This window comes from Acanthopagrus latus, chromosome 6 (genome assembly GCF_904848185.1).
Source record: "Acanthopagrus latus isolate v.2019 chromosome 6, fAcaLat1.1, whole genome shotgun sequence".
NCBI lineage: Eukaryota > Metazoa > Chordata > Actinopteri > Spariformes > Sparidae > Acanthopagrus > Acanthopagrus latus.
Genome location: NC_051044.1, coordinates 3,804,829 through 3,825,780, shown reverse-complemented (window position 1 = coordinate 3,825,780; position 20,952 = coordinate 3,804,829). Strand labels below are relative to the sequence as shown.

General features: G+C 40.9%; 1 protein-coding gene across 1 annotated transcript in view; it reads right to left on the bottom strand.

The window, feature by feature from the left end:
- Positions 1-771: 771 nt before the first annotated feature.
- LOC119021958 (sodium- and chloride-dependent taurine transporter-like) overlaps positions 772-20,952 on the bottom strand; it is a 34,853-nt gene continuing 14,672 nt past the window's right edge. The window contains exons 4-15 of the mRNA XM_037102568.1: positions 19,886-19,974; positions 18,734-18,885; positions 18,217-18,349; positions 16,168-16,302; positions 15,511-15,614; positions 15,287-15,411; positions 12,264-12,376; positions 11,103-11,240; positions 8,983-9,085; positions 8,220-8,320; positions 7,701-7,871; positions 772-7,073 (exon numbers count right to left, since the gene is read on the bottom strand). Coding sequence (XP_036958463.1) covers positions 6,915-7,073; positions 7,701-7,871; positions 8,220-8,320; positions 8,983-9,085; positions 11,103-11,240; positions 12,264-12,376; positions 15,287-15,411; positions 15,511-15,614; positions 16,168-16,302; positions 18,217-18,349; positions 18,734-18,885; positions 19,886-19,974 — 1,523 coding nt within the window. The 3' untranslated portion in view covers positions 772-6,914. The remainder of the gene's footprint in view (positions 7,074-7,700; positions 7,872-8,219; positions 8,321-8,982; positions 9,086-11,102; positions 11,241-12,263; positions 12,377-15,286; positions 15,412-15,510; positions 15,615-16,167; positions 16,303-18,216; positions 18,350-18,733; positions 18,886-19,885; positions 19,975-20,952) is intronic.

Here is a 20,952-nt window from a genome sequence, read left to right as displayed (position 1 = left end):
GTTACAGCAGCATGCGTTTTTTTGATTGATTGATTGATTGATAACTATATCAATCAATCAAATATCATATTTATTCTATAACTGAATAGAAATAAGCCTTTTTTAAGGGAAAAATAAGGTCCAGACTACTGGTTGAGAAGCTAGAAAGGTGGCAGGGTCCGCCACATATCAACACAAATTACTGACATTTAAGGTAGTTTGTTTTTTTCAGTTTATTCAGTCATGAAAACAAAGAGTTTGGTTTGTTTTTGCTCCTTTGAGTACAGTAAATATTGGATTCTTAAAGACTTTTACTCAAGTACTATTCAAATGAGTGGCTTGTACAAGATATCTTTACTTTTACCAGGTATGACTTTTGGGCACTTTATACAAAACTGATGATAATTCAAAGCAGTGGCAATATAACCAGGTACCAGATGACAGACTTATCAATATAGACCAGTTACAGTTGTCCTGTTAATGTATTTGCCACAGAGCAGTCTTCAACCCATTTGACTTTTACTTATTTAAGGAGTACTGGCAGCAGTGAATGTGCTGGAATGCGGCCGCCTGTGTTAGCTTGAATACCATAAATCTTGTATTACAGGCTTTGTAGGATTAGAGTTCATTATGTTGTCACGGGGATTTAGGTAGATAAGTCCATCTGAGGTGGGGAATTGAACTTAAAATGATCCACTTTTGTGTCTGTGTGTAAATGTAGTCCCCAGCAGCGAGTGTCTATGCACTATGTTCAATAATCAAACGCGACACAGGAACTCAGACCACATTTTCTGAAGACAAATTTTTTATTAAGAAATAAAAAAAAGGTTTACACCATAGTAAAACCTGTTCAAACACATATTTTTTTTCGTCTTTTTTTTTCAGTTTTTTATTCTAGCTTACAGGTTGGCCATAGAAATAAAAAATAAAAGCTTTCAAATTCTTTTTAAAAATGTTTTTTTTTTCCTTCACCAAGAATTAAAAAACATTTTCCCCATGTACATTCTCAAAAAAGGAAGGGCTGGTATACAGTATAATGCAGGAAAGACAGAGGCATTGTCATTGGAGACCATGATCAGAATGAGTCGGATGACGGGGAGGATGGGGAGGACGAGCGGGACTCCATTTCCCAGAGGACTTAGCAGCAAGATCGCCATTGTTTTTTTGGAAGTGACAGGAGTAGAGATGATTTTACGGCCTTTTCACTTCCCTGAATGTTAAAATGCAATAAGACGACACCATGACTATAAATCTCTGACTGAGAACGACATCTTTGTCGCGCTTCGAACCAAATAGTGAAGATGATCTTTGCGTTAAGGTTGCTGCCGGGAAATGGAGCCCCGTTTATCTTCCATCGCAGCCAGGCAGAGTCACAGATCGACTTCAGTGATAAAAACAAGATTTTGTGTGAGCTCTACATCGCTCCAAGATCACATCTGTATGGTCTAATGTTGCATCTGTAGCACGGAAACGGACAAGTGGATTCTGAATCGTGCGGATATGATGCTGTTTGTATTGTTTTATTTTTTATTTTTCTCACAACGAACACGATGGAGGCGACATGGAATTCAAAATCAGGTTATCCGTTTCTGTGTAGACGCGGTTTGGTTCCTTTGATAAAGCACTAAGGTTGCAGGGTTTGGCAGAGTGGATTTCAAAATGAAATGTCTGAGTAAGCAGAATGTAGGAATTGCACAGAAAGTTTTTTTTTTTTTTTTTTTTTTTTTAAAGAAGCCCACATATGATATGGTGTAAACTGTGTTTTTTTTTTTTGGATTTACTGTGGGTTCCCAAAAGCAGCTGGAATTACTTCAAGGTATTTGTTTTTGTTCCATCACAGGTGAATTAGGCTTACGAGCCTTATAAGGTCAGATTTTTTGCAGATACGGCTGATGTGTTTGTAAAATGGTGAACTTTGGAAGGCCGTCTTATTTATTTATTTATTTATTTATTTACTTATTAGCAACACGGTGGTACAGAGATAAATATAGGCAGGTAGAAAGATGGTGGGCTTAGTGGCAGTGTTACTGTTTCATACCTCTCACAAACTCACAACTTTAGCAGTCTGTCACAAACATAAAAAATAGTATTTTCTGCAAAGAAATTCAGTTTGATGTTGAAGTTCAGTAATCATTTTTTTTTTATTCTCAGTGCATTTCAAAACCACAAGATCTTTGATGGAATAGTGGTTTAGTTTGGTTTTTAGTTCCACACTGCAGAGCATTTTGTGGCAGGTTATTTTTATTTTTTTTAATTTAACTGGACCCTGAAGATTCAGATTCTTTCCTCAAGAATTCACAGGCTATAGTCTTACTTCAAAAGGTTAGTACCACCTATTGGAAAAACAGCATGAAAAATAAAAGTCTTCTACAAAGTATTGCACATAACAAATTGTAGCTTTTTTTGTCGTTCTTTTTTTTTTTTTTGATTGATAGTTGTACATGTTACTCCAATGACAGAGGTTCAAATACACTATATATTTGGAATACAAAAGGCAAATGTGACAGACATACAATCAAAAACCAAAAAAATAATAAGACAAGAAAAAAAAACTGCTGAATTCAAAATAAAACAAAATCAATGAAAATTCAAAAAAAAAAAAAAAAGAAATTAATTCTCTTATTTTTTTTTTTTCACCCTAAAAAATAAATCTTCAGAAACTTTTACATCCACCCGCGGGTGACTTTCACATTTCAACATTCGGCGGTAAAAACTTGTGCATCGCTAATGCTTCGATTCTCTTGCAAAATTCATTACCTCTGAGAAAAAGAAAAAAATAATAATAATAATAAAAACTGGTTAGCTTAGGTTAACGGAAGGTTTACGTAGGCTAACTGACGGGGAGTGTAAGAAGGCAGAGGGACTGGTACATACTGTAAATATACACAGAGAGGCAGTATAAACCAATAAATGACTGCATTAGCTATTATTTTTTCTGGTCCGCGTTTCCACAAAGGAAAAGAAGGATCTTTGGACTCTGGAGAGAGTCGACTCAGTACACGCTGCCAGAAAACATTCTTCCTCTGTGTTTTTTATTCTATAGATGTTTGACTTTAAACTCTGAAGTCCATTTTTGCAGTTTTATGCATTTTCCGAGTAGAAACCTGAGTAGACGAAACTAAAAAGGTACGACAGATCTTTCCAGCGCTCTGTGCAATTTTGTGTTTTCAAAATCATTTTGTGCTGTTGTTCTTCCCCAAAGGTTCTGACCAATGTTTTTTTTTTTTTTCTCCTTTCAGCATTATTTATTCATGTTTTTCTCTCTCTCTCCTTAGTGCAAAGATCCTTCAGGTAAGGGGCGAATCGAGAACCAGATCTGTACAAAAGTTCCAAGATTAAAATGAAGCTTTGTATCTGTATTAAAATGGGAGGTCTGCAATGGGAGCTTAAACTGTACAAAGACGACTTATATAGGAAAAAAGTTTGTTACTGTATGAAAATAGATGTCTGCTGTGGATTTGGTGTCACAAATCCCTTTTAATGATATGAACTACTTTTTTTTTTTAATTTCTATTCGAGTAAAATGAAACAAACGGACACAAACACACACACACAAGATGAAAGCGTAGATGAAACATGAAGCTGAGGCCCCGGTCTCAACATCACGTCTGTGATGTGATGCTGTAGGTCGAATTTCCTGCAACGCATGCGTATAACTGTATAACTGTATAACTGGATGTGAATGAAGAGTTTTGATCTATTTTAATATGTCTGCTTTTGGGAGAGAGAAAAAAAAAAGAAAGTGCTCGGAGCTAAAATCTTGAGCACTTTGACAATATTTAGATGTTTTGGGGTTTTTTTCTCTATGATTGAGGCAGATAAGGAACCTGAATAAGAAGATGGCAGTGTTATTTCAGCCTCATCATTTGATATGAAGTCCAAATCGTACAAATAAGGTGCAATAAGAACTCGCGTCGGCTCGCTCTCTCTGTATTTTTGTCTCTGTGGATAAAACAGGCAGTTAAAGGCGTGTGATTTTCCGTTCTGTGCAGCGAAGGATCGGATCTCGTGCCTTCCAAGCTGCTCCTAAACATCCATTTTTGATTTGCTACCGTTAAATATTCGCAGCGTTGTCGCCCACAGTTTCAAGTCTAATTGTGTCTTGTTGTTTTTTTTTTTTGGATGCTGGGTTGATGCAGCTTTACAGCAGATAATAGCACTACAGAGAAGGTCCTGAGTGGATGGTCACCGGTGACAATTACACAGAGGATTACCCTGTGTTACACAGACATATTAAAATGAATGTAACAGTTGTCGTACTCCTCAGATAGTCTGCCTTCGGTTGGTAGTATCATGGCCCTCTATTGTCGTGAAGAATGTGATGTAGTTTTACTCGATGCGTTCGATGAGACGACAAATCAGCCAGAGTTCAAATACGGTGGTCATTAAACGCATCACAGAGCTCATTTCTTTCTCACCAAATGATTCACAGAGTTCGGACGTTTTCATCCTCGTAACACGATGCTGTGACGCATTTTTTTTTTACAATGTGTGGCAACAAATATTCGAGCTCTGATCCAAAAAAAAGTAAACACTAATTAAGAAATGAGAGTTAGTGTGGGATTAAATCTCAAATGTGCAAGTTCAGACAAAGGTTCGACTTCAGGGTAACTGCAGGTCAGTGAGCTGAAGATGTTAAAAACATGCTTTGAGGGTGTCGGACACAATTTTTTAAGTGTCCAATTTCACAGCTTTAATCAAATATGGCATTAAAGGTTCAGAATTGACATTTAGAGCTGTTTATGTAGTATTTTTTTATTATCAGATGTTTCAAATTACGTTTTCTTTGCTGCTACAAAACTCTGACAGGCACCCACTCTCTGCTAACTTACAGGAAACTTAATTGTTAATGTGTAGCAATCTGAACACTTGCGCCATGAATCATTACATTTTCAACACTTCGAAACGAAGCTGGTCAGCTCTCCTCTCGAGCGAGGCGACACCCCCAGTAGAACAAAACGTGACCAAACTCTGTGGTTGAGCGGCTCTGATGATCCTGCTGCCACATTTCACAGTGTCTGGAAAAAAAAAAGAGCGTGACACTCGTAACGATTCGACGGCGTCTGGCTGATTTGTCGTCACCAAAACCACCGGTTTGCTTTGAGTTACAGAGCCGGTGACATGTTCTTTAACCATTGGCTACAAATTTTATCCAAATGAAATACTGTCCCCTGGTATTTACAGAAGAGGAAAAGCTATAAACCCCCAACACCTACAAACTTACAGATGGAGCCATTGTAGAATTCCCATTTTTTTTTTTTTTGCTGTACACTGAACTGCTCACTACGACCCACAACCCCCCCACTCGAGAAGATATTTGGGAAAAAAAAGACAGTTGCATTGTTTGTTTGTGTGCAATGATAAAGAGACGGAATTTTTTTTTTTTTTGCCGGAGAGAAACGCGTGATGAAGACTGTAACTACAATGGCTGCCGCTGTAAATGTATATGATTTGTATAATAGCTTAGTATTTTCACCAGATGAAAGAAGTGTTCCTTCTTCTATGTAAAACTACAGCAATTATCATCAATAGTGAATACCAATAACATTATAGTCTTAATAAAAAAAAAAAAAACAACAAAAAAAATCTAAACATTGACAGAGGAAAAAACTAATAATAATAATGTAACTTCCTCTGCAGAAAACAAAATAAATCCAAATTCAAAAAATTGTAAGCCAAGAGTGCCTAGTGCAGTCACTAATGTACTGTAAACTGGTCTAGGACAGAGAAAGATAGATAGAGAGATAGATATAGATAGACTGATTAGCTACTACTGTACAGTACGCCACAGACAACACACTCAAGGGTTCAACCTCCACACTTCAAATCCTTTCAGATACCTCTGTCTTTGTGCGGGAAGCGGGTTTTTCCCCCCCGACACGGTCTCAGTGCTAGTTTTCTCTTTGACCCATAGTTTGTAGCTATGGAAGATGGGCTTATGTGTGCTAAGGTGCATTTAAGTACCAGGAAACTGGTCTGATAAGGGTCATCGGCTATCATGGCTGTGTCAAATTATATATTCACCTGATTTTTTTTTTTTTTTTTTTTTTTTCAGCATGCAAAAGTGGGAAAAAAAATGTAATTTTGTTGGCTGCAACAGAAAGTAAACCATCTAATTCCATCTTTAACAGTGGAATCAATACATTTCTCATCAATGTTAAGTGCAGCCGACAGATCATCAGGATGATTTTCAGAATTTCTGATTAGTGAAGTGGGACATTCATTTATAAGTGTCAACTTCTAACTGGGACGTGGGTAATAATGCTCTACCTACAGTGCCTCGATCATTTGCCTCAACCGGGCCTCTACCTGAACCGAGAGGAACAGAATAAGCCAAAGTTGAACCCTATGGCACATTTCCTTAGATAAGTGCACCCTGTTCATTGTGATAAAGAGCTGTTATAAATTCCATCAACAGCCCAAAGCGATGTTAAAAACCTGTTTTCGTATCGTGGCTACACAAGGCTGTTTGATTCCAAGACTCAATAAACCATTTTCTTCTTTTCTTTTTCTGCAGAAAGAAGCTGGTGGAGTAGAAATCCACCAGCGTCCAACCACAAGCTGGTGCTGGTAGGTTGTTTTTTTTTTTTTTTTTTCTGCCACTCTGTCTTTGAACAAGACAGCAGTGGGATGTGTAGTCACATGAATATTAAAAACGAAAGCAAAACAAAAACAACTCGTGAGTAATTCAGAAATAGATTTGAAATGTGATTGCTACCCTCGTAAGAAAAACCACTAAGAGCAAACTACTTCCAAAGTATTCCTAAAAGATTTGAAACGGGAACATCTTTTCTTCTTTTTTTTTTTTATATATCCTTAAAACCCTTATCAGTCCACCAGACAGACAGATAGACAGATAGACAAGAAAGCTAGCTAGCTTTAGAAGCAGGAGAGGAGAGGAGAGCGATCTCATGGAGAGCCTCCGCCTCACTCCTTTACATCATGGTTTCTACGATGGTGTGGGTCGGGGCCTTCATCAGCAGACCCTTGTTCCCGTTGGGGTCCAGCGGGTAGGTCAGCTCCTTGGGGCTACGATGGTCTGCGGGACGGGAGCTGGCCCCGCCACGAACCGGGGCGGCCACTGCCTTAATCCTCTGCAGGGAGGGAGGGAGGGAGGGACCGGGGAAGTGATGGGAGAAAGACAACGAGGGTTAGAACAGTTTATCTCAGCAAAACCTACAAATATCTGCATTTCCAGAGATAAAAATAATTTTTATTTAAACATTTTTCTTTATCTGTGTCATTTAGAGGATTTTATAGTGTGTTCCTAAAGAAAGCAAAGTACGTTTTTCACGTATGACACGATCAAAATGACACAAATCCGCACAATATGTCAAATTTGGGTACATTTGCTAATTTGCATGAGTAAAAATATTCAGCTTTGGTGTGTCGTGGGCCTTTTCCCGAGCACTGTGTAAGTTAAGGGTATCTTCACTCCCATTTATCAACCTGACTCTAGCAGCGAATGGTGGTGTTGACTGCTGTGAAATGTACTTGAAAATGAAGAGAGAGAACCAAAGTCTCTGATGAGTGCTGATTTCAGTGAAAGGCTCAACTGAATTCAAACACACAGACACACACCTTCAGTATGTGCTGCTGCTCGCTAGCATACAGCTAACGTATAGTAAACCAATCTGAATGTTTTGGGTAGTGAGACACTTGCACGAGTGACGCAGATAAACTGAAGTCACAGCTAAGTAGCAGACGGCGATCCAACCCACCTCAATGAGCGGCCCGTCAGATCGGATGATCTTGATGACGACCACCATGGGGATGCAGATCATGGAGGTCAGGGCCAGAGTCCAACCAATTCCGACAGCCCAGTCCGGATACTCGTAGACCTTGTTGTACGTCAATGGCTTGTATTTGACCAAGGAGAAGATAAAGCAGCCCTGGAGAGGAAGACGCACAAGCGCTTGAATACAAACTTTTGCTAGAGGGACAGTGTTACAGTTTTCACATGCTGTGAGGAAGATCTTTAACACATCATCCATAAAATACCTGATAAAAATATTGTATATTAAACTTAAAAATGGTGACATGTCTCTTTAAGGAACTTGTGAAGCTAAAAAATGCATTAAGGCAAAGATGATGGATCATAATATCCTCCAGGAAGCAGAAGATGTTTTTTTGTAATAAAAGGAGGAAGAAGAGGTCAAACTCTTGCCTCGGGTCAACATCTGTGCACTTAACGGACGATTATGGTTTCCTGTTTATTACAATAAAAAGCAGGCTCTCACCATGCACAGTAAAGGAGTGATAACAGTCCAGCTCCATTTCATCCAAGCATTTGGTCTGTAGCCCATCATGTCCTCAAGCGCATCGTAGAAATTATCAACGCCTGTGGAGAGATTCAGACACCTCCTGTTAGCCAGACTTACTTCACACCAGTCATTTGCTTATTCTCAAAAGCAGAGGCAGTTGTGCTTTACATAATGCAAAGAACACAACATGGTCATTGTTATTTAGTTTCAGTTCAGTTACATATCCCCACGTTCAGTGTTCTGGATACATGAAGACATCACAAGACAATACATTTAACTCAGCTGAATCATCAGTAAAACATGTTCATCAACAACCTTTTTTTCCCATGCCTAATAAAGACCAACGTCGTCGAACACAAGACGAGAATAACGTCAAGTTTAAGGAATAAACACTGTCCAAAATCTTTCTTGTTTTTGTTGACAAATAGGAGATTTAAATATCATTTCATTCATCACAGACTGTTTTCTGTTTCCTGTGCTGTATGTAACATATCAGGACCACACAAGCCAGGTCTCCGAGTATTACTTCCATTGTTCAGATGGTAACTTTAGACAATCTAAAATAATTGTGTTTTATCTACAGCTCTCACTGTTTTATCGTGGCCTTAAAGAGAGTATTGGGACTGTTCAAAATAAATTACATGTGCAGCTGTATCACAAATAACATTCCACCAAAGTCAGCTAGAAAGTCCATTCAGAACATGTTATGCTCTTGTTGTTTTTAAAGGATTATACTCACCATAAACCCAGGCAACAGCTATACATTCAAAGAATGCCACCCACAGAAGGCACACACCGCTAGCTGCATAGTAATCAAACAGCTGGAAAACATACATGCCACCCTGCAGAGAGACAGACAGAAGAGACAATCAGCTTTTATTTCCCACGTACATGCCAGATAATATCTTCTTTTGTGAGAAATCTCATTTTCATTCAGTACAAAAAGGTGATTTTTTTTTTTTTTCCTTCTCAAATGCACCGAGCACAGGAACAGAATTAAGCCGCAAAAGGAGTGTAAATTATTCAAGTAATCCTTCTAAGCTCATGAAATTATTATTATGATCGTGAAAAGATATTACGGATAGACGAAATATCAACAGATGTGAGCGCTACGTGTCCACACATGCCACTGCCGGCTGCGTCCGAGCATGTGCGTACATGCCCGCGGTGTGTGTGTACGTGTGTGTGTCCTCACGTGCGTCATTGTCCGGTGTGAAAAAGTGTTTTAACGATCATGGGAATCCTTAACTTGAACCAGGCCACGGCAGCCATAAAAAGATGTTGTCATGGGAACGAGAGAGGGAGGGAGGGAGGCAGAAAATAGAATGACAGTGAGAAGGTTGGATGTTGTGTGAGAACGGGAGGAGGAGCAGGAGGAGGGTGGAGGATGGGGAGGAAGGAGAGGATGAGGATGGATGACGAACGAGTTCAGAGTGTGAGAATAAGGGGAGAAATGGGAAATACTGGAGGGACACGAACGCTCCAAGTCAACATATAGAAATATAAAGGACTCATTTGCTTATTTGAGTCCATCTACAGATATCTAATTTCTCATTTCCTGTTTAAGGTTGATTTTTAGGGGGGAAAAATGCTGGTAGCTCTGAGGAAATTAGACATTTTATATCTATATTTTGTTTGACACAAGTAGAGCAACTGGTTATGCAACATACAAATACAAGTGAAATTAACCATCTTCAAACAACAAGGAGGAAGTTGTAGATAGTATCTGCTATTCATGCTACATAAACAACCTTTATCTGATACGTCTGTTGGTGCTCAGTGCACGGACACAGACGGTGCTATGAATCTCATAACACTGGTTTCAGTTCTGATCAAATCAAAACCGCAGAGGTTTCCCGAAATGGAATTTCACTGGAACTCAAGGCGGCATGACGACTCACACTTGTCTCGCATGCAGAAGTTAAGTCCAGTGGCGTAATGAGTGACAAAATATTGTTTGTCTCTGATCTTGAAGATTTCTGGAGAAACATTTTGCAACAGGTTTCAAATGTATGAAAAAACTCCACTTATTCAACTAATAGAGCTTTTACTGAAGGTCAAAAGTCAAACTTTGAGGAGGCTCAATAGTCACAGGCGAAGCATTAAGCTTTTAAGATTCGTCATATCGAGACGCATGACATAAAAACCCTGGGACATTATGACTGTTACGCTTGGATTTGACAAAATGTCCGCAGTGAGAAGGGTTTATTGGTAAAGGGCAAGTGTTTGGAGGACGACACAGCTCAATCATGTGTCTGTATAATTGTAGGGAGAGAGAGAAATGTCAATAGCTTAATTTCCGAGTTAGAGAAAAGGTCGAGGAGGAGAAGAGAGAATCAACATGGCCGACGCAAACAGGAAGAAGGTGTGAGAAACAAAATGAGTTCAGAGGAGAAGAGGGGGAAAAGTGTGAGGATGGATCACACGGGAGAATTAAAGAGAAAGGACATGAAGAAGAAATGATGAAGACGGGCAGAAAACAGACGAGGGACAGAAATAGGAGGAGGAGGAGGAAAACGAGAAAGATTTGGAAAAGCTAAGTCAGGTCTACTGTATCTATTATTACCAGGGGAAGGGAAGTTCTCATGACTTGACAGTATAAATAGCCCCCTGTCATCTCCCCGCGGACTGACACTAATAGCCGTCTGAACGTATTGAGCTGCGGGCTCGAGTCATGAAACGAGGTCAGCGGCTACAGTATACGTACAGAGTTAGTGACGTTGGGTAAATACTGTGATTGTGGTCATTTTCGACCATGAAAGAGAACGATGTCTGACGTCCACTATGTTCTTTTCTGACGTCAGCACTGTTCCTGTAAATGTTCCGGTCACGATCTTTGCTTACAGTTACATTTCGTACCTTGGTAACCATGGTGAGTCCAAGCAGGTAGCTGATGCAGCAGAGGATAGCGATGAAGACCTCTCTGCGGTAACCCTTCCTTAGGAAGGACGGATACAGATCCACCAGTGATGTGATCTGCCCTTCCACCTCCACAAACTGCAAGCGGGGACACAGACACACAAAAAGTTTTGGTTGATGATGTCGCATAACTGAAGTCAGACTTCTCTCGCTGTTGATTGGAACCACTTGCTTGTGAATTTGGCTAAAGCAGCTTTAATCTGATCCATATATTCACAATCCATTACATGAGGGTCAATGGCCATGCTAATGTATGTCATGTATAGCCCATTAAAGAATTACTCTTCCCAAACAAATCAATAAATGATCTCTTATAAAGAAAATAAACATCCGGTAACCAGTGAGCTGATCGTTTCCTTGCACAAAAGGATAAGAAGTGCAGCTGAAGGCTACCAGTAAGCTCGTCTGCTGTTTTCAAAGTTTTGTTTACTTCCTTTGGATGCGCATGAGGCGGGAATAAAACACTGGGAGAATCATTGATCCTACATTTGACATCAATGATTAAATTTTGATCAATTTTAAAATCGCTCACATCGTCCCTGAGAGGTTATCAAGTGTTAGCTTGAAATGCTACCAGACCTCCTTAAAATGTTCGACATGTAAGAATTAGCGTTCTCAAAAAAATCCTGCATATTACCACACTAACCGCTAACTGCTACCAAGTTTAGATGCTGTTAGCAACTTAGCTCGATTAGCCATGCAGCTGGCAGCCGGGGCTAGCTGATTAGCATGCTAACTCCAGCAGATATTTCTGCAACTCAACACATAGATGTCTTTAATATAACGTCAACACAGTTATATTTCTTCTCATTCTGTGGATCATGTTTGTTCCTTTTTGAACATTTCGAACCAAATTTCTTTGGATTTAGTCTTTTTCTTTTCTTTTCCCCTAATTTCTCTTAATCAGCACTTTCTATGTACTTTTTGGTTTGGCTGAAAACTGAACAATGTACACAGGCACACATATCAAGTTTGTGCACAGGCTGCCTCTGTTGACGGACAAGCAGTTAGAAGCAGCGGTTTGGCAGTTAATCTGATGTTATCACCACTTCCTTAACGTCTCCAACAGCTGCTGTGAATGTGTTCGGCGTTTGTGCTAACCTGACTGTCGAGGCCAAGCAGCAGCAGCATAATGAAGAAGAGAATTGCCCAGAGTGTAGGAAAAGGCATCATGGTTACAGCCTTGGGGTAGGCAATGAATGCCAGGCCTGGACCTGCAGAGGAGGGGGAGTTTTTTTTTTGGGGGGGTGGGGGGGAGAGGAAGAGCAGACAGAGGGGGGGGAGGGGGGAGAGGCGACATTAGTACCGTCATTAGCTCATCGGATCTGCATCCCTGTGGGAAGAAAAGGCCCCAAACACTGGAGACGCAGAACCAGAAACGAATACATGGTCAAACCTCAACTGTACTGCGAGTAGTTGTTTCCTGTGAGTGTGTTGTGTGTTTGCAGAACTGCTATGTGTTGTCAATACACGACTATTCAGTGCGTCTAATCCTTACTTACCTGCTGATTATGACATTTTGTTTACTAACTGTCTGGACTTGACACATGACACAATTTCATAACATTTCAGATGCTATATTACAAGGAAGTAATGCAAAAAAACAAAGGACAACTGAACAATGAAGAACATCTATGTAATGTGAATTATTCTGAGTATCGTGTAACAGCATCTCTGTGGAAGCAAGACATGAGAGACATTGTAAAGCATCCCATAAATAGAAGTGTGTACAGTGTGTAGTGGAATCGTAACTAGAGCGCGTGTTGTGATGAGTTTAAACAGACCAGTGGTAACATTGCAGCACTTATAATCAGAATTTACCTGCTTTAAACGTTTGCTTGGTTCACCTTCCCGGGCAGCTGTAAGCCTTCAAGATGGAGGCAATCAGCTGCTAGGAATGGTGAGTCAAGTGCATCCTGATTTTCTCAAATAATCTGAGTTTGACAGCAGCTACGTCACTCAAGCCATTTTGCATCCCCGCCTTGAATTAAGCATGATCCTTTCCATGAAGAATGCAAAATGGCCGATGCAAAACAGCAGCAGATGCAAACTGGGGTGTCAAATAAAAAAGCAAAGGCTTTCTTTGTTTTTTTTTGTTTTGTTTTTTTTTGTTTTGTTTTTTTCCTGAAGAGTAATTTGACATTGGGAACTGTAAAACAGAAGTCAAGAAACAACGAAGCAGTCGAAACAGCAAAACAGCACTGCAGTTGATAGCGAGGTACATAAATATGTTCAGTTTTTTGTTGAGAAATTATGACAAGGCATCCAACCAAACACCGCGTTGACTCCGAAAAATAGCAACATCTTCCATTCCCCGAGAGGGGAAATGCTAGCAAAACAGTCATGAGATAGGAATTCACATCAAACAGTGTGAGAAGTCGTTGCTCGACTGTACAAAACATAAAAAACACTACATTTTAAAAAAGCTTTTCAAAGATATATATATATGTTTTCTTTTTTCTTGAGTCAACAGAAGCTGAAGCATGTGTGCTTACTTACACTGCACTGTGAAAACCACACTGTGTTCTGTGTGTATTCAGTCAGCATAATCTTTAATGCTGAGAGCATGAATTATCATATTGCTGGTTCTTCAAAGTCAAGCAGTCACAGTTAAAGCAGACTTACTTGTTCCTAGCTGGGGCAGTAGAACTATTTGTGGGCCTGCTGACCTGCTGGACTCTGCGGTTCTCAGCACATATACACACTTTTTTCTTCAGGCTTCATTAGAGTTTCATGCTCTGTCTGACTTCTAATCTTTGGTCAGCCCGCCCAGCATCAACACACTTGCCAAACACAACATTGATACAGCACATTTCTGCAAAAATAAATTTGGCACTGGAGCTAGATTAAAGAGTACATTGTCCAATATCGACTGAGCCGGCAGCATGAAAAGTGTTTGCTAAACTTGCTTTTGTAACACTGGATGATCTCGGGGGGGCCAGAGAATGAAGCCTGGGTCTCACAAAAGCACTTGATGCTAATCACTTTCACTGAAAAAATGACAGCACATCTTGTTTGTCATCAAAGGAGGCACAAACGTGAAACTTAATCTCTTAAGGACGTAATTGAAGCATGTTTAAAATCCAGGGGGAGAAAAAAAAAAGAGGAGATTTTCAAACAAGCCCTCCAAAAACTTTCAGATCTCTGTCGGTGTATTAACACCTTTCTTTAGGTGTAACAGGTACTTCTAAAGAATGAGTCAACAGTCAACTTTAAGCTGCTTTGGGAACAAGCATTAATGAAATCCTTGTGTGAATCTATCAGAAAATCACGCTTAATCCCACCTTAAACTGGGCTTAACTTTGTCTCCGCATGTAAACAGCGTTGCTTACGCAGCCTTGTAGAGTAACTGTAAACTATCATAAGGTGAGGCTGTATGCTGTGTAGTCCATCAACAAGACGTTGGCACTAAAGAGTTGCATGAAAGCTGTTTTTTCCAGAGCACTTCAGTCTCGTGTGAGCATGAATACACATCTTAAAACTGAGATACAGTCTTCTCTGGCTCTATCATAAATCACAAGAAAAGATAGAAGCTGCCAGTGACCGATGCTGGAGTTTTAATATAAAATACATTTTTGTAGAAACCCCATGAGCCAGTAAATCACTCAGATAGACAGGAGCCACAACAATGGTGACGTCAGTTTGTCACGTGCGGACGAAAAGAAATCTCTCAGAGGTAAAACTCTGGTAGCGTGTTCAAGCTAGGACGCTGGCACAAGATTCACTGTGTATCACAAACCTAGTCGTAAGAGTAAATTCATCAATTAGTCTCTGCCTAAAAAAAAATAAAAGTCAAACATCTCTAACTCGGCTCTAATCCATCCAACTTTACTCAAAATGATGCGCTAACCAGCCGATCAAATATGTCCATATTCCCTCACAGTCTGTGTTCGTCAAGGAGTGTTTGATTGCGGAAACTTCCATATTCCGATGCCGTCATTTGTAATTAATCAAAGGAGTCAATGAATGAATGAAACGTAATTGGCCAATTTCTCTCTTGGGTTTCGTTGCTGTTTTTCTTTGTGATAACTGTTTTTATTTTAAGTTTTTTTATTTATTTATTTTTTTTTGTTAACCAGGAAGCAGCGCCCACCATCACTGCCGCCTTTACAGAACCCTCGTACCTGACTCTGCCACATCAGCAATGTCCACCCCTTGCTCTTGTGCCATGAAGCCCAGGACGGAAAATATTGCGAAGCCAGACACAAAACTGGTACCACTGTTGAGGGCTCCCAGCAGCAAACAGTCCCTATGTCACACATATGTCATGAGGAGGATTTGTTAATGAACACACAAGGATCCCGCTCTCCCCTACAGCTAACCCCCTCACTGAAAACTGAGGCCTCACCTGTAGCAGTTGTATTTGTACTTGTTGTAGCTCCCCAAGGACGTCATGGCGCCCAAACAGATGGCATAGGAGAAGAAGATCTGTGTGCCGGCGTCAATCCACACCTGCCAAGGGGGGTGAGAAAATGGGGACAGAAAGGCTGAGGCCTGCTGATGAGGGGGACCACATGAGACGCTAGGAGAGGAATTAAATCCGCGGGTAACACCAATATGGACGCGTTGAGTCGGGTCTGCGCAAGTCGAGCAGAATCTAGGCCTAGCAGAGATGCGTTGATAAAGGTTTGGCTTGGAACGACAGCCTGAAGGGTCGATCGGACTGAACACAAGTTAAGTCTGGCTTGATTTGCTCGTCTCAAACACCCGACGAACTACTTGTGCAAACTGAAGCTGTAACGACTATCTACGCAACGACTATGTTTGTCTACTGTGTGTTAAGGTTCGGTCAGTTTCTGGTTTGGTGAACCAAAGACTTAGCATCGTGCTGATAGTTAGAATGAGCCAGGGTTAGCTGTCATCAACCGATTAAACACTGAAATTGTAAAAAAGTCGCATACATTTCTGACGCTTTCTGTGCAGACAAACATTTTGACTGGTTCAACTGGGTGTGGTTCACAATGAGGCCCCACTGGTTGGGTTGAGGCAGCACAGGGGCACCTACCTCTGGGTCCTTCAGGCGAGCGAGGTCAGGGTAAAGGTAGAACTTGATTCCCTGGCTAGCACCCGGCAGTGTCACGCCACGAATCAACAGCACGATGAGCATGACAAATGGGAACGTGGCTGTGAAGTAGACCACCTGGAGAGAGATCACAATACAGAGAAGCAAAGTTCACACATCATGGCAAACACTGCAGTTTGTGATATTCTTCGAGGACAGTCCATTATCTAGCTGTTGATGCTTCAGTTTTAAATATGGTCTGCCTTGGCCATGACGCGGATGTTAACTTGTGATCGGCTAATATCTTTGGTGTTTGAGAAATGTGCACACGCTGGAAGTTGTTTTTGGATTATGGCAAACAGACCACAGGCTGTCACTTAAATCAATAGCAGTGTATCAGTATCTGTTATTTGGAAAGCGGTGACCACACTTGGCCTCGTAGGAGTGACTTTATTGCCAGAGTTACAACATGGAGCAACCAGAGAGCATAAATCAGGCCGGACCAATCAATACAGAGTGTTGAGGCTATAAAAAGAGTAGTCTGGGATTGATTGAGCTGCTTCTGGTCTCGGGTGAGTTGTTGTTGTTGTTGTTGTTGTTGTTGTTGTTGTTGTTGCTGTAGCGGCAGCGGCAACTGAACAAGGTCGGAAAATGTTCACATTTCATCCGAGGCTACATCCATCCTGTAATAATCCACGAAGGGGGATTCATGTCCCGGAACCTCTTCAATGTTCAGCTGTTAAACTTACAGTTTGAATACTGAATTGTACAATTCAGTAGAAAAAACTGAAGGCGAAAAAAAAAAAGCTGTTATTTTGCAAGATTTTGATCTTAAACCTTTGTGATATTTTATGAAAAGCACATCTTCCATATATTGTGCGGAGTCCTTCCAGGACTCTGGGATCCATACTGGCCACAACAGTATGTTCAGGCTTTACTTGATAGAACATGTGTTAATAGCTCAGGTAAGCTAGTTAGCCTAGCCAACAGAGCTGATGCCACATTTGGAGTTGGACAGTAAAGTAAGGTAATTAAGCTAGTTAGCCTTCTGACGTTAATAAGATGTTGACATAAATGTTGTTGGAACTATAATCATGAAAGCAATGCTGCACATTTTTATTTCCATTTTCGTCTTGCTTCAATACCAATTCTTCCCATTAGCCAACTTTTTCCCCTCAAAATATGGATAGCATTGGATTGTAGCTAGAGTTTGACTCTGACATACTGAATGCAAAAAGTCTCAATAAAAGACATGTGACAGGTTTTCTGCCCAGCAAGGAATGGATTCAGCCAACAGACAGAAAAACTCGTCCCAGTTTAAACATACTACTATGTACTTTCTTCTTCATAGGAAGCTCAATAAACCTCTTGAGTGTAACTTAGGTTAGCAAGCTACTGTTTAACTTCCAAATATAGAAGTATATTAAACCCTTTGCTTGGACGAATATCAGCTGATATATTTGTCTGCAGAAAAGCTGTCTATCTTTGGGAGGACTCACAACAGCAAAGTAAAACCAGATGTTGCCCTGACAGTATTCTCTTCTTCCCTCTCTCACATGTCGTTAGCAGACCAGACTCTTAAAGTAAATTAACTAAATTCAAGTCATGCCTCAATCATAATCTGAGACCCCCCCCCCCCCCAAAGTTATCAGTTATGGCACATGATCCACAATGGTGCAGATTTTTTCGCGTCTTTCAATTATTGTGATGTATGAGCTGAAAAACTGATTCTTCCAGTGCCGTTATGTTGAAACAGAGGAAGTTATTTAGACCCAAACATTGCAAGCACACGCACTTGCTACCACCTTAGCCCACCCAGGCCTGCGCTCAGTTTGAACACAGCTCCTATTGTTCTCTTGGCCAGACCGCAGTGAGAAAAAAAAAAATCATATGAGTGTCATCCAGTTGGGGTTTTCTGTCAGACACTTCGAGATAAAAGTGGACAAGTCAGCTCTTGTACTCTTTTTTTCTTTTTTTTTTTTGAGTTCAGCAAGTTCAACAGTGTAAAACACAGCCCCAAAAAAAACCCAAAACACTGAAACACGTGTTTACCTTGCCGGTGGACTTGACCCCCTTCCAGATGCAGAAGAAGCAGACGACCCAGACGACCAGTAAACACAGAGCCAAGTCCCATTTAACAGGGCCGATGTCCTCGATACCATTGGTGATACCCAGCACATTATGTCTGCAACACAAGAGGAAATCCTTATGAGTGTGTGTGTTCATCCGGGACAAAAATCACGGCAATTTTTTTTTTTACTTATTTCAAGTTAATCTCTGTTCTGTTTGCAGGGAAGACCAAATAACTGATATGTAAGAGATTTCCTGTGAACTTGGGACAGTTCAACAGGTTCTTCTTTGGTGGGTACTAAATTTTAAGCTTAAGCATATAAAACTTGTCTTCCAAATGTGTCCAGCCAATCAAAATCAGAGTGAACAAAGACTCTGTGTTTAACTTCTGCACTGGCCTACACAAAGTGGTAGGTTACCATCCAAAATGCAGAACACATGCACATTTTTCTGTTTGGTTATGCAAGTGAGCAGGTACGTGCGGCCTTATGTAACTCACTCCCAGAACTCGGTGACGGGGGAGGTGAAGTTTAGGTTGGAGGCGTTGGCAGCCATCCAAAGGGATTTGTTCTTGCGGATGGTGTCCTCGATGCAGCGATCGGTGTTCCAGGGCTGATTGCACTTGGCCCAGGGCAGCTCCGTCCGAAAACACTGAAACGAAAAAAAACCCGTAAACCTTACATCTTTTCTGTGACGTTGATTTCTGTGTCAAACAAGTTCGGGCAACAAAAATTCCCCAGGGGAACAGGTTCTGTAGTAACAGGTGATTAGTGTCGTGAAAGGTGCAACTTCGAAAGGCTCAGTTCACAAGCGACGGCCTAGTGAGGTTCAACACTTTGCCGCTGCACCTCTTTGCACAGGCTCGGGAACACTTCGGAAAACTATTGTTGCCAAAAGACAGTTTGCTCGTTCTGATCTAACTGATATTTTCCCAGTGTCCGAACTTTTACTGGATCATGGTTGCCGGTGGTGACGGGACAAGTATGATTATTAGCTGGCAATTTTTATTCCCGAGTAGCAGAGAGAGTGCAGGGACAGGTGGCTTGTTTATTTTGATGTTAGTCTAGTCCGCCGGAATCATTGATCCTTTCTCTGACCGACGGTTGTGCAACTTCAAATCTATAGCCCGGACCTCTGACACCAAGAGTGGCAAATAATGAGTTTGCTAGTCATGTGTGAGTTAAACAAACTGTGTCTGCACTGAGATGTTTGCTTCAAATCTTGGTGGCCTCAAGCCTTTTTGAGGAGCCAGAGAAGAAGACCATGACGTATCGCCATGTCACAGTGTGACGGGTATTTGGGACATTAGATAGGTTAACATTGACCTGATAGAAAACTGCCTTTACATTTGTCATCAAAGATTGTTCCAAGGTTGTACTGTCTGTTCTGAGGTCCAGACATTTCTTAACAAACTGACTGGAGTTTACACTGTGTGTTATGCTGTTGGCAGGAAGTTGTGACTTCCATTTCATCATCTCTTCATTTGGCTGATCCAACCTTGAGTTTCTGCAACACTGACATTCCAGCCAGCCAGCACTAAGTAGAGCCAAGAATCAGAAGTCACACTGCCCTGATGAAAATCCGGAGGCATCTCTAAAATGTGAGTCATTTGTGAAGGAGAGAGAAGGGACTTTTCTTTCTAAAAACCTACCTGGCACAGGTAGTAGAGACCCCAGGCCAGGATGACGATGTAGTAGATATTCAGCAGGGACACGATCACAATGGAGGCGTAACCAATACCTGGAGAGAGGAGAGAGGAGACAGGAGAGAGGAGACAGGAGACAGGAGAGAGGAGACAGGAGACAGGAGAGAGGAGACAGGAGAGAGGAGAGAGGAGAGGTCAAGGTGATGATACATAAACAGTTCGGCAAAGTGGCGAAGCAGCTGAAAGTCAGAATGTGATCAAACTCTGCTGACAGCTGAGACACAATAATGTCCAAAAAACCTATTTAAAACAAGAAATACAATTTTTAATGTTGAAATAACATCAAACATCTAAATATCAACTCTGGGCCGTACGGAAGCCACAATGTTTCCCCTTTTTCCACATGTGACTGACTGACCTCGTCAACTTCCTCCCATACTCTTCACCATATTAGTCCATGTGGTGTCTCAACATTTTTACAAGAGGAAGGGGTTTTTTTTTCTTTCAGTACTGCCTTGTGATTGGCTAAAAAAAAAAAGGATGTAGAAGGAGTCGAGTCATAATGAAACGTTCATGTCACGTCTCATGAAGTGAGAGCAGATGTCGATGGAGGTGGAAAAGTTTGCAGTACATAGTCTGTGAGAGTCAGACGATAATCCATTTTCTTTTTCACAGTTTCTTCTATCTGCTGGATGATTTATTTTGAGAATACACGCCTCTCAAACAGACAAAAGTTTCCAAAGATAACCACCTCAGAGTGAATTACTAGAAAAAGGTGTACGAAATTATTCAAATTGCTTCTCCTCGGATTGTGAACTGAAACAGGGTCACGAAAGGTAGAAGATAAATCCACCCGACTGAGATCCCGTCCTTCATTTTACCTTTCAGACACGACTTTCCGTTGTGGGGGAATTTCTCTTTTTTTCCTTCCATGTTGAACAAACACTGTGTTCTTCGTCTGCGCCGAAGTAACACCGTGTTAACTCATGGGCTGACATTCAGAAGAGCGAGTTATCATCCATGTTGATATTTCAGCGATCATAAATACCCTCAGTTTGTTTATCCTACTGAAA